This window comes from Pipistrellus hanaki, assembly GCF_964339955.1.
Source record: "Pipistrellus hanaki genome assembly, chromosome: 11".
Taxonomy (NCBI): Eukaryota; Metazoa; Chordata; class Mammalia; order Chiroptera; family Vespertilionidae; genus Pipistrellus; species Pipistrellus hanaki.
This window is the reverse complement of record NC_140513.1, coordinates 56,460,673-56,478,537: the sequence shown is the minus strand read 5'-3', so window position 1 is coordinate 56,478,537 and position 17,865 is coordinate 56,460,673. Positions and strand designations below refer to the sequence as shown.

Below are 17,865 nucleotides of genomic sequence, written 5' to 3'. Positions count from 1 at the left end.
TTACTGGATGACTAGTCAGTAATTGTCTCAAGGAAAGCCTACAATGAAACAAGTTCTTTTGGTTACTTCCTCAAACAGCCAACACAATGGGGAAAGTGGAGGAAGTGTCCCAAGAACCCTATGAATAGGGAACCCAAAGGCTTTGGGTGTAAACTTGGAGAAATGCAGCTTTAGAAAACAAAACCAACCATGGGAAACACCTTCCAGGACCATCTGAGAGGCATGAGAGGCAAAGGCTCCCTAGAGCTGCAGCTTTACTAAGTCTGCAGAGAGACAAGTGGCATATTTGACCTTCACCATGATCAGCAAGCACTTCTGCGAAAGTGTGTTGGTGCTGCTGACCTCCTCCGCTATCTTCTCCCTAGAACTGAAACTCATTCTCTTCCAACAGAGAAGAGTGAACAGAGAAAGTCTAACCCTCTTGAATAAACTGCGGCCCTCGTCCATTCAGCAGTGTCTGCCACACAGGAAGGACTTCCTGCTCCCGCAGGAGGCTGTGAATCCTCACCAGGACGAGAAAGGATACACACTGATCATTCTGCATGAGATGCTCCAGCAGATCTTCAGCCTCTTCCAGGCAAATGTTTCTCTGGAAGGTTGGAAGGAAAGCCACGTGGAGAAGTTCCTCGTCGAGCTCCATCAACAGCTAGAATACCTAGAAAAGCTCATGGGGCTGCACACAGATCGGAAAAGCAGCACTGTAGGTAGCGAGAACCTTAGGTTGCAGGTGAAAATGTACTTCCGAAGGATCCGGGATTACCTGGCAAACCAGGAATACAGCAGGTGTGCCTGGACCATTGTCCAGGTGGAAGTCAACCGGTGTCTATTCTTTGTGTTCCCACTCACAGGAAAACTGAGCAAACAGGAAACGGATCCCTGAATCATGTGGAGCCAGAAACAAAGCTTTAAAAGCAAAAGGGTAGGTGGAGGGGGGGTGGGGGGGATGTGAGGGGGTGAAGGGCTTCTCCAGCCATTTATTAGTCCTTTTGAAATGGTAGCATAGCTTGGGTTTTGTGTGTCCACATATATATTTATGTGTACCTCAAGATTATGGATGTTGGCAACTGTCTTTATTTTGCAATGTCACTTTATTTTTTTCTAACCATCTTAAATTTTTATGAATTGAAATAGATGCATTAAGATTTCATAATTGGTTACTCTAATGGGCCTATTTTCATAAAAGTTGGCTTGGTAGATACAATGAAATATGTTTCTACTGTATTCATACTTGTCTAGACATAGAACATTATTCCAATGATTTTTCTTATTTGCCAGAAATTGATAGAAAAAATGAGAAATACTAGGAATAATTTACATTACAATGTTTGAAAATATCATCATTATACGCTGAGTAACTATTACAGGTGACACAATAGAAATATAACTGAAATATATGAACACACAGCTTGCAGAGGGAAGAAAAAAAAAAACATGAAAAGAGGTTCAACCTCACTCATAATGAGAAAAGTACAAATTAAAAGTGATAACATGACATTCATAATCTACCAGGTAGGTGAAAGCCAAAAGTTCAATTAAACACACACACACACACACACACACACACATTCTTGCAGAGACTTTGGGAAGGAATGCTCTTAAATTTGTCCAGAGCACTGGAAATTGGTATGATCACTGTGGAGGCATTTGGTGATACCTATCAAAATTCCAGATGCATGTAATCTGTGACCCATCAATTCCAGGTCTGGAAATACATCCTATAAAAACACTTGTACATGTGTGAAATGATTTATATCATATTATTCATTGCAGTATTACTTATAATGTCAAAACATAGGAAACAACCTAAATTCTTCTAAATAGAGCAACCCTCTTTGGTTGATAATATGTAGTCAAGCAAAGGTTTCTCTTTCTGTAAAAAGAGTCAAAAATAAAGTAAAAGTAAAAAAAAAAAAATGGGCAAGATGCAGAAGTGTATAAAATGCTATATTTGAGATTACAGTGAAAAATAAATTTTACATTTGACCTCACTTGTGCATGAATAAAGAATGTGTAAGAAAGAAATCACAATGATGACTGGTGTTGGGGGGAGGAGGAATGACTAAGGGAGGAAGACAAGGTGGAAGAGGATGTACAGCATATTTCTATATTTTAACTCTTCATTATGTGCATTTCACCAACTAAAATAAGAAATTGAAATGTACCTCTCAAGTCATAGGTACCAGAAATATGGATGGGATCTTGGGGAAAGGAAGTGCTGGGTGCAAGCTGGGAGAAACTGGACAGAGCCAGCCTGCCTCTGGTTGGGGTTTCTGGAAAGAGGAGGGCTGATGGGACAGAAGAGCACCAATCAGAGGGAGAGGTCCCTGCTCCAGGGAGGGGCTGCTGCCAAAGGAGTCCAGCTCTCCAGCCAGCAGCTCCCAGAAATCATCATGGAGCAAACGCGGGGCCAGAGGAGCTGACGTCCACCGAGCCTTGGGGACTTTGCGTGCTGGTCATCATCGTGACTTTTGCCCAGAGTGAGGACCAGAGCCTTGGCCCCCACATATGGAGCCAGTTCTCCTACTTTGTCATGTTCTGCTTCGGATGCATTATATAATTTGAGATAAAAGTTATCACTGAGCGGAAACCGGTTTGGCTCAGTGGATAGAACGCCAGCCTGCGGACTGAAAGGTCCCAGGTTCTATTCCGGTCAAGGGCATGTACCTTGGTTGTGGGCATATCCCCAGTAGGGGGCGTGCAAGAGGCAGCTGATCTATGTTTTTCTCTCATCGGTGTTTCTAGATCTCTATCCCTCTCCCTTCCTCTCTGTAAAAAAATCAATAAGATATATTTAAAAATAAAAGTTATCACTGAATGTAAAACTTGCTGGGGAACCAAATATATTCCATTTCCGTTTAACTGGTGTAATTGAGTAAGTCCATTTCCGTTTAACTGGTGTAATTGAGTAAGTCCATTTCCGTTTAACTGGTGTAATTGAGTAAGTGTAGTGGCTCTTGGCTGATGCTTCCAGATCTGGCTGAAAAGGGAGAAGGACCCTGAGAGTGAAGCAGGACCCCTGCAGTAGTGAGGGGGGCAGGGAGCAGAGGCTGGCACTCAGGAGGAAGTCTTTGTCAGGTTCACATTTCACCCCAAGGGCTGACATATTTACAGTCAGGTTTACACGGAGGTAGGGAAGTGGAAAGAACAGAAATATTTTCCAACACTCAACTGCAAACACAGGTCGTTTGCTTCCGATGACTGTTGAAATTTTTGTTGTTTCTTTCTTTAAGCCAGGAAATTTTCAAAGCAAAATACTTAATGTAACGTGTTGCTCACGTCTCAAATTAACCTTGCATGGTGGTCACATTATTATCTTTTTTTCCTCAGGTGAGAAGACATTAAAGATTAAGTATCGATAACTAACAGAGCACACCACAGAGCTAGCAAATGCCAGAGCAAAAACTCCCAAGTCCACAACTCGCAAGCCAGCCCCGTGTTCTAGACACCACACACCTGACCGACATTGCACAACATAACTGTGAAATAATGCTAACACTAATGATAATAATTTGCTCCTGTCTTTTCTTACTCAAGTTCACACTCTCGCTGTAGTCTTGGATTAAAGAAAGGACATTTTCTCCCATGGACATTTCCCCCCCCTAATAATTTAGGAAAACAGAATGGAGGAGCCCCAAGTGGAAACTTATAGCAGATAACACTCATTTTGAAGCCAAAACCACTACTTTACATGCTCGTGTGTTTCCAAACATTTAGTTTTATTAAGCTGACATCTTGCTTATATATCTATCTTAACTGCTTCATACAAAATAAAAATTGCTTGCTTTTAAATATGTGCCCTTTTAAGATTTTAAAACCAGAGTTCTAAACATGGAGATATTAAGGAAAGAGAAATACTTTAGTAGGGAGGTGGGTAGGTTCAGAGTGAAGGTAAGTTCGTTTGTATTTAGGCTGCGCCAATTAAGTTATCCTTGTTACATCTACATGTACTTGGCGAAATAGTTATCAAATCAATAAACAGGTTACAGAAGAAATGCAGCCCTAACCGGTTTGGCTCAGTGGATAGAGCATGGCCTGCGGACTGAAAGGTCCCAGGTTCGATTCTGGTCAAGGACATGTACCTTGGTTGCGGGCACATCCCCAGTAGGAGGTGTGCAGGAGGCAGCTGATCGATGTTTCTCTCTCATCAATGTTTCTAACTCTCTATCCTTCTCCCTTCCTCTCTGTTAAAAAAAAGAAGAAAGAAAGAAAAAGAAAAAAAGAAAGCAAAGAAAAGCAGTATCATCATATTCCCTATAAATAAAACATGCAATAAAAATATCCAAAAAAGAAAAGCATTAAAATATTCACAGTAGAATTTCTAATCTCTTATACTTTTTAGATTGAATATTTTCCCTATGAATACGAAATCATTGAGAACCAGAAGAAAATTATTTTAGTTTTGAAATTAAAAAGAAGAGCAAAAAATATGGCCCCTTATAGAGATTTGGCATAGAGTGCTTGTCACCTGCAGCCAGTTAAGCCCCGCCCCCAGCATGCACCAGATTCATCGGAGGGCGTGTTAGAACACATGGCTTAGTGCCCAGTATATCTGATCCAGCTGGTCTGTGGTGGGGCCCGAGTATTTGCATTTCTAACAGTTTCTCAATGATGCTGATGCTGCTGGTTTGTGACTACCCCCCTGTTATAAACCACAACCCTATTTATTGGTAGCCTTAGCAGACTTTAAACAGATGAAGGCATGGTCCCCTTGAGGTTACTCATCTCATATTTCCTCACAATAACTGGAGAGAGGCAAGCATTCTAGATAGGAGAGAATTTATAAGAATCGTTTCTTCCTATACCTTTTCACAGCAGCATATTCAATAGTTTTTTCCTTCTTAAAGAAGTTATATATAGAAACTGTCCTATCCCAGATGCACCCTATATCATTAACCCCCTTTTACAGAAAATGGTCCAAACTAAGGTTGTTTTTTTTTTTTTTTCTAGGGAGGGTTTCTGGTCCTCTTGCCCCTGGTTGAGTGAAATCGCTGACAACTGATTGGACAAAGACTGTGTTGTGAATACAAAGAAACCAACCCTCTGAGAGACAGATGACTGACATAAAATTGTTGATAGTGGGACTGTACGTTTTTAAATTTTAGAAAAGTGTTTGGCAGTATTTATAAAGAAAAACAGGCAAACTTAAGCTGGGACCAAGTCAGTGCACTCCTGGGTGTATGTCCAACAGAAATATTCTTAGGTCACCCATAGAAATGTGCCGGTTAGTCACAGAAGCTTTAAGCGTAATAGCCCCCACACTTGCCATAGAAACAAAGCAAAGTTACATTGATACTAGAATTGACACTAGAATCTATTCAAATTGCAATAGTACATAGCAATGAAAATAATGAACTGTTGATACACAAAATAATATGGGTGGTTTCCCAGACATAACATTGAGTGAAAATGCTAGATTTAAGATGTACCTGAAGAGTGTTTTCATTTATAGAAAGTTCTCATGTATAGATTGGCTAGAAACCAATCTGGAGTGGTAGAGGACATAAGAGTTTTTTTAATTTATGGGGTGGGAGGGATGTTCTTAAGAGGGAGAACCTTACTTTTATCTTAAGGAACCACATTATCTACATAACAAATTTAATTCCTCTTAATTGTCTTATAGCTTATTAATTTGCTTATATCCCACCACAATATTAAAAACTAGAGAGAAAAATAGGTATTACTGCATTTTACCTACCTTTTAGAAAGAATATTGTTTTATCCTTTCTTGTTTTAAAAGAAGCATGTTTGATATGATCCTCGTGAATGTGTATATTTCTTTTTAATTTGGAGCCTTAAAAGTAATTATATATATTATTTCTTTTCTTCTTCTTCTTCTTTTTTTTACAAACATCACATTAAGGCTGGCCGGTATGGCTCAGTGGTTGAGCGTTGACCCATGCACCGAGAGGTCACAGGTTCGATTCCCAGTCATGGCATGTGCCCAGGTTATCAGCTTGATCCCCAGTAGGGGATGTGCAGGAGGCCGCTAATTGATGTTTCTCATCATCAGTGTTTCTATTTATTCCTCTCCCTCTAAAATTAATAAAACATTAAAAAGCCATACATAAATGTCACATCAAAATATTTGCAATGATGGTGTCTTTTTTCTAACATTAAACAATTCTTCTATTTGTTTCCAATAGTTGGATCAAAAATCATGTTACTGATCACATTATCCTTTGTGGTAACTAGCTTAGAAACAATTTGTACAAAAATTTTCCTAGTATCATTCTGGAATTTAATTTAATGAATATTTTATTTAAAAAAATTTTTTAAATTAATTTCAGAAGGGAAGAGATAGAAACTTCAATGATGAGAGAGAATCATTGATTGGCTGCTTCCTGCACCCTCTACTGGGGATCCAGCCAGCAACTTGGGCATGTGCTCTTGGCCAGAATTGAACCCAGGACCTTTCGGTCCCTAGGTTGATGCTCTATCTACTGAGCCAAACCAGCTAGGGCCAAATGCCATTCTATTTAAACAACAAATATGAAAATCTGGAATAAGAAATAATGCAAAATAAAAGGGCAAAAGGCAAGTTTCAAAATTGTGATGTCAGCCTAATACAAGTACTATGTTGTCATTTATGATCTAATCTAATTGCATCAGGCCATGCAATAGAAGGAATTTATGGGAATGTTTTAAATTTTTTATGTCCTGATTATAATAGCTTAGCTTTATCCTCTGGTATCTCTTTGCTAAGAAGCATATTTGAATGGCTGAGTGTCGGTATATAAAAAAAAAAAAAGACACCAGAAAGCCTTAGCTGTGTTCATTATGGATGAACATAACATGGCGTTATGTTAATTAACCAAACACAGGAAGACATGAATACCATGTTATTTTATTTGCTTACTATTGACACACTGAGAAAATGTATTCTAGTAACTAATGTTATTCTGCCATCTAGTGGTTCACATTGTAATCCCCTGTTTTGATACATTCTAATAAAATAGCTTGAATGGTAGCCCTAGCTGGTTTGGCTCAGTGTCAGCTTGTAGACTGCAGGATTCCAGGTTTAATTCCCATCAAGGGCACATGCCTGCATTGTGGGCTTAACCCCCAATAGGGGATGTGCAATCTCCCTCTCCCTTACTCTCTGTAATCAATAAAAACATATTTTTTTAAAAAAAGAAAAATGTGATTTGGGGATCAAGTCAAGAACCCAGTAAAAATAAAAAATAAATAGCGTTAAGGTATAATCTTTATAAAATGTTCCCCTTAAGAAGAGGCCAAAAGTAAATAAAACAGCATGGAAACCTTAATGTATAGACATCATCAAGTAATCAGAATTATTTTTATCCAATTATGTTTATACTAGAGGCCCAGTGCACGAAATTTGTGCACTGGTAGGGCCCCTAGCAGCTGCCAGCTGCCAGCTAGGGTCTCCCTCCCTTCCCCCAGCTGCCCTGTCCCCAGTCCAACTCCAGGATGAACTCCTGGTGGAGGGGGAAATTTGCATATGACACTTTTATTATATAGGATTTCAGGTTTACATTGTTTAGCCCATTACATCATTCAAAAGCTTTCAAAACTGCAACACTTCAACTCGATTTTAAGTAATCACAAGCAATGTTAGAGTTCAACAATGGCTTCCCATGCCATTTTCTGGGCAGAGTTCCTTATCTTCAGGCCACAAGAGAGTCATATTGTTCAAAGGCAGAAAAATTAGAACATGTGGCATATCCAGACATAAATAAAAGTGAAAAGTTCTTCATGTTCTAAGTGTTTTTTATACACTATTTCTTTGTAGAGTCTAGGATATTTGCTGGTGTAGTCCAGTAGCTTTCACCTAATTCAGGCATACACACACAAGAACAAAAGCTCATATACCTCGCCAAGACCGGTTTGGCTCAATGGATAGAGTGTCGGCTTGGGGCTGAAGGGTCCTGGGTTCGATTCTGGTCAAGGGCATGTACTTTGGTTGCGGGCATGTCCCCAGTGGGGGGTGTGCAAGAGGCAGCTGATCGATGACTCTCTCTCATCGATGTTTCTAACTCTCTATCTCTCTCCCTTCTTCTCTGTACAAAATCAATAAAACATATTTTAAAAAAAAAGCTCATATACCTGAACACCCTCCTACACAGACCACACACATCCAGCCACCTGTGTATGACTGACAAAGAATGGCTTCTTGACAAGCTATCCCAAATGCTCAGAGTTCTCACACATGTTTAACTGCATCCCCAATTCTCCAGCCCACTCTCTCTGCAGGATGTTCTCCTGCACTAAGCATTTTCCCACTTAGGATGAGCGTGGCTATGAATATAGTTCCATCTTCCTTTTGCAGATATAACCAAAGAAACCCATTTTAATATTGCTTTTAGTTTCACTTGTTGATAGTTACATATTTGTTGATTATGATTTTTATCTACATCTTCTTCCTCTTCCTAAAGAACCCCTTTCAGCAATTCATATAATTCTGGTTTGGCGGTGATGAACTCCTTTAGCTTTTTTTTATTAGTGAAGCTCTTTATCTGGCCTTCGATTCTGAGTGATAGCTTGTCTGGGTAGAGTATTTTTGGCTGTAAGTTCTTGCTATTCATCACCTTGAATATTTCTTGCCACTCCCTTCTGGCCTGCATGGTTTCTGTTGAGAAATCAGCTGACAATCGTATGGGTGCTCCTTTATTGGTAACTACCTGCTTTGCTCTTGCTGCTTTTAATATTCTCTTTGTCTTTTGCTCTTGGGATTTTAATTATGATGTGTCTTGGTGTGGTTCTCTTTGGATTCCTTTTGTTTGGGGTTCTATGCGCTTCCTGGACTTGCAAGACTAATTCTTTCCACAGGTGGGGGAAGTTTTCTGTCACTATTTCTTCCAGTATTCTTTCAGTATCTTGCTCTTTCTCTTCTTCTGTGACCCCCATAATTCTGATGTTGGTTCGTTTAAAATTGTCCCAGAGGTTTCTTACACTATCTTCAACTTTCTGGATTTTCTTATCTTCTTGCTTCTGTGGAGGAGTGTCCTCTGGCTTTTGTGTTCCAAATCTTTGACTTGATTCTTGAGATCTTCCATTCTGTTTTTGGGACTCTGTCTAATATTTTTTATTTCAGACAACATATTCTTTATTTCTAGTTGATCCCTTTTCATATCCTCATAGGTCTCATTTATTCTATCGGCCTTTTCTAGGAAATTCTTGAAAAACCTTATAAGCGTGGTTTTGAACTCTCTATATCCAGTCTCTTGTTGCCCTCCCATTTCTTTTGTTTGTGATCTGTTTCCTTGTCTTGGCATTTTCACAGCTTCCCTGAGTTGGTAGGGTGGCTTTGTGTGCTAAGGTGTCCTATATGGTTCAGTGAGTCAGCCTCCCAGTTACCTGAGGTGGACAGTCTTGGTGTAGCCTTTTGTGGGCTGTGTGTGCAGTCTTGTTGTTAAGCCTTGCTTGTTGTTGGTATCACTGGAAAGCGTTGATCTCCAAGCCAATTGGCTATGAGGATCAGAAGTGTCTCAGCTAGGAGGGTTTCTGTATTCCGCTTGGATGGGGCAGAGTCTCGGGGTGGGACAGCCAAGCTTTGGTGAATCCCGCAAGATTGGTTACAGGCACGCACCTCTTTGGTATAGGCGCAGACAAGCTTTGGATTCCTGTCTGTCCCTCCCTAGGAGAGTCCTATTTGTGGCAGACAAGAAAGCTAGCCACTGGAAGGGCTTCTGTGCTCTGCTTGGATGGGGTGGAGTCTCAGGTGGTACAGACAAGCTTTATTCAGCCCCTCCCTACGAGGGTCTGGTTTCGGTTTCTGAGTTCCGCAGTAATGGCCTCTGGCTTCACACACCTCCGAGAGATCTCTGCCCACAGCCTGACAGTCTGACTTCTTCCTGTCTGAGGCCGTCTATCAGAGCAATAGGATGGTTCTGTTTTCCTCCCGAACAAGAAAGCCAGCCGCGCATTAGCTGTCCACCCTCTCCACACACAGGGAGTAAGCCAGCAGTGAACTCGGCCTGCCCTGTCCGCGCTCCGCAAGCAAGCCAGCAGCAAAGTCTGGCGGCCGCCTTTTCGCATGCACAGTTCTCCGCACCTTCATAGTTCCTGAGGTTCAGTGTGCCTTCTCTCTCCTTCCCGGATGGTAGAGCCTCCTCTCAGCCAGCCGTCCGGCGCTTCAGGGCGATGTTTTCCCTGTTTTCCAGTTCTAAATTCAAATTTGTTGTTGTAGGCTGCATTCAGGTGTCTGCCGCCATCTTGGTTTCTCAAGGTCCACCATTTCTTCTTTTCAGTCAGGTCAAGTTTTTAAATTTTCTAAAGCTGTTTTCCAGTTAATGAAAAGAAAATAGATTCTACCAAGTCTCCTATATACCTACTCCAGAACTTCTGTGAGGATCAAATGAGATGAGGCACAGGAAAATGCTTCACAGACATTTGGTTAAAGTATAAATGTTTCTACCTGGCTATAAAGCAAGCCGTGTTTCTGGAATGAAGAAACTCCAAGGAGGCTAGTCACTAGGGAGAGGAAGCCAGATGTTGCTATGTGACATCATTATTTGGTGCCCACAGCCACCATTTCCGGGTGTTGGCAGTGTTGGCTGTGATTTGGTGGCCTGTCATTCTGGGGTGGTAGCGGGGCCTGTGTCCCACTTGAGGGAAGCCAAGGGTTGCTTTGTCAGCGCCAAGTATGCACTGCCATTTCTCTGTAAATGGCCAGTGCGCATCACAGCAGCTCCTGCATGGTCAGTGCACATTATAGCAACTGGTCATACAGGCGGAGGACACTTAGTATATTAGCCATACATAGATAGATACATAGATAGATACATAGATAGATAGATAGATAGATAGATAGATAGATAGATAGATAGATGTTTCTGTGCCTGGCTGGATATCAGGTGTGCCTTGATCTCTGAAGAGGAGGGTGTGGCAGGTGGGGAGGGTCGAGGTGTGGCCGTGTTCATACTCTCACTCTTGCAACCAACAAAACTCAGCTGCCTCTCACTGACACTGCATCGTGGTCCCCTGCATACGCTCATCACCACCCTAGTCACAATCCCATCTCCCCTCGTTCTCTCCCCCAGGTGACCACATGTATCTGAGGTGGCTAAAGTCCATAGCCTGAGCAGTACTTGTGCATGGCCAGCCAACAGCTCAGATCATCAGAGCTCACTCATCCCAGCCCTGGTTTGCCAGCTGCACTTCTCAGTTCTCCAATACTTTGGAACATATAAGTTAATAACAAAATGAACAAAAAGTAAAACACATATACATACAAATGTATTACAACTGCCCAAAGGGTAGATCAGTCCCAAATCCTACATTATGAGGTATGGATGACTCCTTCAATTTCACTTTATGGATGTCAGTCAACATTTTAAAATTTAAATGTATGCAATCCCTAACCTCTCTCTTGCTCCATGTACATTTTTGTGGGCTAATGTAATTTTTCCTGCATGTTACTTAATGATTGTTCTTTGCCTTTGGTTTTGGGAGAAATAACCTCTGATCCAGTTTCTTTCATTCATTTTTATTGGATATCTCATTCTTTTTATAAATAGCCATTTGGGGTTCCATAAATGTTTATGATTTTCATGAAGCCAAAATTCTAGACCTTAGAATAACTCTAACGTTAAACAGGAAAAGAATTCAAACAATAATATTAAAAATAGAAAGAAATTCTTGATCTTAGCTACCTCTGTTTTAAATGAGTTTTAAAATATCCATGGTAAAAGAAGTATGAGCAATGAGTAAAGTTCAATAATCATATTAATAAAGCAATCAATCTAAAAATAGTTCTATTATCAGAATTAATTAGATTTATGGTAAAAGTATATATGTTGTCAATAAGGAAGGAATTAACATTTCAATATAACATTCTAGAAAAATTGTCCAACACTTTTAACAGAAAGTGATTTAGATGAAATACTGAACTTAATATAAAAATGGGTTAACAAGAAGGGATCTGAATATGTGTAAAATCAAAAGAGAAATGTGACAGAGAGGAAGCTTAGTTCTATATCCTAAGGCCTTGGCAAAATATACAAGGAAATGGCCAACTTTTTATATACAAGTGAAATTAAAAACAAGTGTACATCAAAAGAATATAGCTAAATAGAAAATGTTTATGCCAAAGGTTAGAAATTTTAAAAGTACAAATAATATAAATGACCAACATAAAACCAGAGTAAATTAAGGAACAGATAAAAGAAAATGAATCTTGATTATAAAATTTGATTGGGGAAAAAAAAAACTACAACTAGCAAACAAATGAATGACCATTGAAATTCACTACAGCCCTAGCCAGTTTGGCTCAGTAGTTAAAGTGTTGGCCTGTGAACTGAAGGGTCACAGGTTTGATTCCAGTCAAGGACATGAACTTCCATTGCAGGCTCGATCCCTGGCCTGTGAGGGAGGCAACCAGTTTCTCCCTCTCTCCCCTCCATTCCATGCTCTCTAATAGAATCAATGGAAAAAAAATATCCTTAACAAGCAAAAAAAGAAATTCCTACAAAGTGATATTAATTAGAGCAATGATAAATCACTTGTTAGCCAAATAAGCAATTATTAAATGAAATACCTAAATAAGCAATAGTTTAAATCGAATATGTCAAATATTAAAAATGTTTTTAAGTTTGTGCCAATTCATTTATTCTTGAAAATGATTCTCAGAAAAAAATAGGAAGAAAAGTACACCTGGGCATGTTACCCATATTTTCCTCCAGGTATCATCTATTTCTTTCTTTCTTTCTTTCTTTCTTTCTTTCTTTCTTTCTTTCTTTCTTTCTTTCTTTTCTTTTCTTTTTTCTTTTTTTTTTTTTTCAGAGAGGAAGGGAGAGGGATAGAGAGTTAAAAACATTGATGAGAAAGAAACATCGATCAACTGCCTCCCGCACACTCTCTACTGGGTATATGCCCGCAATCAAGGTGCATGCCCTTGACTGGAATCAAACCTGGGACACTTCAGTCCACAGGCCAATGCTCTATCCACTGAGCCAAACTGGTTAGGGCAGGTACCATCTATTTCACTCCTCTACTGCACAGACTTACAAAGATAATTTTCTATGCACAATGTCTCCAATTCTCATTGTGTTTCTTTGTTGACCTTACTCCCAGCTAGATTCTGTCCCACTAATTCTACTAAACCAGACTATTTTAAGGTCACCACTGATATCTGTTCTCAGGTCTACTGGGATAGTTCAGCCACACCTTCCCTAGAAGCATTCTGCCTTTTAGTAGTCTCTCTCCCACTCTTCCCTACTTATCCTTCTGACTGTGCTATCCACCCTGCCTCAGGGTCCTTTGCAGACTCTCCTCTGCCCAGCCCTTACCTGTTGAGGGTCTTCAGGACTAGGTCTAGCTCTTCCTCTCATTGTCCGCTCCATAAGTGACCACATTCTGATGTTCCCATTATCAGATAAGCAATAAGCAATCCAACGTAACCCCTCTTCATGGGATTTTTGTAAACTTTAGACTCATATTCCCAACTACCAATAAGACTTCTGCACTTACATATCTCCCAAGCTCGTTAGAATGGACAACTAATATTAATTCTCCTTTTCAACCTCATTGGTGCCTAAAATTTCTGGTGTGAGAACATCATTTCCTTTTCCTTCACCTTCGCAGTGTTTAATACAATAGAGATAAAATAAGCATTAATACTATTTTGTCTCCTTTCCTGTAACACAAATTTTCAACAACAGAAACTATATATATTTATTTTGTTAACCTGTATTTCTTGACTGCAATTACATATGTCATTTAGATACACAACTTATATGCATAGAATCTGAATAGAATGAATGAGTAAATAGATTTTAATATCATTTGCACAGTGAGGATTTTTATTTTTATTTTACAATAAAAAAATTCAAGTTTTCTTTGATAAAAATTCAATAAATAAAACAAAATGCAAACTAAAAAAAAACATGGAAAGGTAGGTTTGTTTTATAAATTTAAGTATACTGTAATTATATTTCACTTTTGGATATTATAAATACAATAGGTGCAAGAAAAAACAGATTAAATAAACAAAGTACATAGAGAAATAGATAGACGATAGATAGGTAGGTAGGTAGGTAGATAGATAGATAGGAAGTGGGACAGTAACCTCCTAGGGACTGATAAGACTTGAACTGAATTTTTTTACATATTCTTGCTCAAAAGTACTGACGAAAGATTTTCTGAATAAAACTTAATAAAATTTGTGACTAAAGTAGACATAAGAGCCTTTTGACATGATCCAAGACATATGTGCAAAGGTGAGGTGACACATTGATCAGTGAGAATCCTTTCAAGGTGACCTCAGGTCTCCGACCTTATTTCTCAGCCTTTCCTGCAAGGCTCTTGTTGAGGAGAAAGACCTCAGGATTTCCACTCTGACAACTTCCCAGGCGCAGTCACTGTATTGCTTCTCCTTCAGGTAGAGACGGATGCCCTGGAAGTACCTCTTCAAGGCCAGGGTGGGGCCCTGCGTGGCCAGGGCAGGTCCCTCCTCTCCCATCTCCCGCGCCCAACAAGGGTCCAGGGCTTCCAGCTGCCGATGGAGTCCTGTGCGCAGCTGGTCCACAAGGGTCGTGTTCTAGGAGACAGAGGAGTTCTCTGTGGCCAGGAGGTCGGAGATCTGCTGGAGCATCTGGTGGAGGACAGAGAGGGCCTGGGCCTTCTGGGCCTGGCTGCCATCGACCGCTGCCCGGGGGAATCGGAAGTGCTGTCTGTCCTTCAGACAGAAGAGAGGGGAGATGGTGCTCATTTGGCTCAGAAGCACTAAGGTCTCCCTGCTGAGCAGGACGTGGTCCTGAGGCGGGTCACAGCCCAGAGCTCTAGCGGGGCCAGAGCTGAGCAGCACCAGGACCGTGAGCAGAGAGAGCAGGAGGGCCATGGGCAGAGGAGGGTGCTGCTGGCCTGGCTGAACTGGGCATCTTGGACAAAGTGAAAGAACAGGGAGACTGGCTAAGAGATTTTTCATATAACATGTCAAAACAAAATGAACAAACCTGAAAGTATACACATGTATCTGTGTATAGACTAGAGGCCCGATGCACAAAATTTGTTCATGAGTAGATCATCCTTCCCCCCAGCTGCTGGCACCAGCTTCCCTCTGGCACCCAGGACCCAGGCTTCCCTCACTTTGCTCTTTTCCTTTGGCCTTTACTCTAAGTAGAATCCTTGAAGATGAAACATACAGAATCAGAGCACCTGGGGGAATGGGCAGTAAGGTAGGGGAGCCAAGGGATGGTATAAAGAAGGGAATGCCTTCAGTAAAGCAGGATTGGGGAGAGGAGGAGAGGAAGAGTATAGCTGCCACCATAAGCCAACAAATACTGTCTATCTTTCCTACTCCTCTGTAGACGACTCCTCTTAGATTTTCCTACCCACTTCTCCATGGAATATAAATCAGTTTCAACTCAGGTATAAGTACTGAACGTCTTTCATATTTTCCACGATGCTTCTCAGTTCTGTGCTTTTCCAGCCTTTGATAGGCATTTTCTGACTAATGATGGAACTGTTCTATAGGACTTAATAGACAGATCTTATTCTAAGATAGATTTATATAGGACAAAATAAGGATTTAGGTTTTCGGAATCAAAGACCTCAAATTTCTTTGATAAAAATTTAATAAAGCAAAATGCAAATTGATTGACAAAAGAGTGAACATGTTTTGTAAAAATTAATACATGTTGAGATCAAATATTGATTATATAAATATATAATATAATAATAAAAAATAAATAACATCAGGGCAACTATTTTTTAGGGACTGATATCCAGGAGTTAATTTTGTAACATTTTCATGATTAATACCCTGACATCAGATTTGCTGAATAAAACATAATAAAATCTGTGACTAAAGCAGAAATAAGAGGCTTTTGACATGACCCAAGAAATATGTGCAAACATGATGTGGCACATTCATCGATGAGAATTGTTTCAAGGTGACTTCACATCTCCATTCTTGTTTCTTAGTCTTTCTTGCAAGGATATTATTAAGGAGAAGGACCTCATAAATTCCACTCTGACAACTTCCCAGGCACAGTCACTGTATTTCTTCTTCTTCAGGTAGAGATGGATGCCCTGGAAGTACCTCTTCAAGGCCAGGGCGGGGCCCTGCGTGGCCAGGGCAGGTCCCTCCTCTCCCATCTCCTGTGCCCAACAGGTGTCCAGGGCTTCCAGCTGCTGATGGAGTCCTGTGCGCAGCTGGTCCACGAGGGTCGTGTTCCAGGGGATAGAGGAGTTCTCTGTGGACAGGAGGTTGAAGATCTGCTGGAGCATCTGATGGAGGACAAAGATGGTCTGGGCCCTCTGGACCTGGCTGCCATCCACCGTTGCCCGGGGAAATCTGAAGTTCTGTCTGTCCTTCAGACAGAAGAAAGGGGAGATTGTGCTCATTTTGCTCAGAAGCACTAAGTTCTCCTTGCTGAGCAGGACCTGTTCATTAGGTGGGTAGCAGCCCAGAGTTCCACCGGGGCCAGAGCTGAGCAGCACCAGGGCCGTGAGCAGAGAGAGCAGGAGGGCCATGGGCAACGGAGGGTGCTGCTGGCCTGGCTGAGCTGGGCGTTTGGTGAACAATCTTGGACCTCGGGTTCTCTGATGACCTTCTTTCCAAGCAGGGCCCTTAAATAGGGAACACCACAATTTTCATTTTCTAAATACTTGTACCCACTTTTACTTCCTTTATTGCTCTCATCTATGTGTTCTCTAGGTGATCTAAGAAGATGTCATCAATCTATTATTAATTTTGCTATTTTATTTTTAAGTATGTTTTTATGGATTTTAGAGAGGAAGAGAGAGGGAGAGAGAGATAGAAGCATCAGTGATGAGAAAGAATCATTGACTGACTGCCCCCTGCACACCTCCCACTGGAAATTGAGCCCGCAACCCTGCAACCTGGGCAGGTGCCCTGACCGAGAATCAAACTGTGACCTCTTGGTTCATAGGAGGATTTGCTACTTTAATCTTCAAGTACATTTCAGATAGTGACTTATCCAAGTGGATACTTAACAGTCAAATGAGAAACATCTTTGACCTAAAGTCAAAGTGTAGGTAGGTGTTGGTTGGACTCAAAACAGGCTCATTTTATTATTTTTTTTTTTTTAAATATTTATTGGTGAAAGTATTGTATATGTCCCCCTTTCCCCTCATTGACCTCTCGTAACCTGACTCCATTCCCACACACCCCCACACCCTGTCCCAGGCCTCCACCACCCTATTGTCTATGTCCATAGGTTATGCATATATACATACAAGTCCTTTAGTTGATATCTTCCCACCCACTCTCCCTCTCTCGCCTTCCTTCTGAGATACCACAGTCTGTTTCATGCTTCTGTGTCTCTGGATCTATTTTGTTCATCAGTTTATTTTGTTCATTAGGTTCCACATATGAGTGAGATCATGTGATAGTTGTCTTTCTCTACTTGACAAGGATTGAGTTTTCTTTACTGTTGTGCTCCCTGCAGAGGCTGAGGGTTTTAGTGTCTGCGTTTCATGGATATCTCTCTTCTAGAACCCATTCCTGTAGGGCCAGGTGGTTATGCTTCCTGGGGGCCACTAGGTCAGCACTTCTGTAGACATTGCCATTCCCTTTCGGCATTTGTCACTGGTTTTTAGTGCTCCTCAGGCTGTGCCAATGCCCCCAGCTGAAATCCGAGTTCCTTGCTGGTGGCTGTAGGTGTGGAGATTCTCATAACAAGACAGTAATATTTTCCCAGCACCACCCCATTCCAGAGGCTGAGATCAGCTCTAGTAACCCTTTGCCTCTGGAGTGACAGTGTTCTTAACTATAGCTCTCCTGGACTCCCCCCTGAAGGCAGGCTCACCCCATACTGAAGGCCTTAGAATTCTCCCCAGGGAGAAGGGCTTGTGTCTTTGTTGACAAAAGAAGCTGTCAGCATTCTCCTGCTTCCCCTCGGAGGTTTCCTATGAAGGACCCTTGTTCTCGGTGGTGAC

General features: G+C 41.1%; 2 protein-coding genes and 1 pseudogene across 3 annotated transcripts; 1 reads left to right on the top strand and 2 right to left on the bottom strand.

Moving 5' to 3' along the window:
• Positions 1 to 298: 298 nt before the first annotated feature.
• Positions 299 to 880, top strand: IFNE (interferon epsilon; the record flags this gene model as incomplete). The annotated part of the gene is made up of 1 exon (XM_084899166.1): positions 299 to 880. One exon carries the CDS (start codon positions 299 to 301, stop codon positions 878 to 880), a length of 582 nt encoding a protein of 193 aa, XP_084755292.1.
• A 13,332-nt stretch (positions 881 to 14,212) lies between these two features.
• LOC311629750 (interferon omega-2-like) lies at positions 14,213 to 14,835 on the bottom strand (annotated as a pseudogene). Its single transcript has one exon. The product of its transcript is annotated as an interferon omega-2-like (transcript).
• A 1,014-nt stretch (positions 14,836 to 15,849) lies between these two features.
• Positions 15,850 to 16,551, bottom strand: LOC311629749 (interferon omega-2-like; the record flags this gene model as incomplete). The annotated part of the gene is made up of 1 exon (XM_084898137.1): positions 15,850 to 16,551. Exon 1 carries the CDS (start codon positions 16,435 to 16,437, stop codon positions 15,850 to 15,852), a length of 588 nt encoding a protein of 195 aa, XP_084754263.1. The 5' UTR covers positions 16,438 to 16,551.
• Positions 16,552 to 17,865: the final 1,314 nt, after the last annotated feature.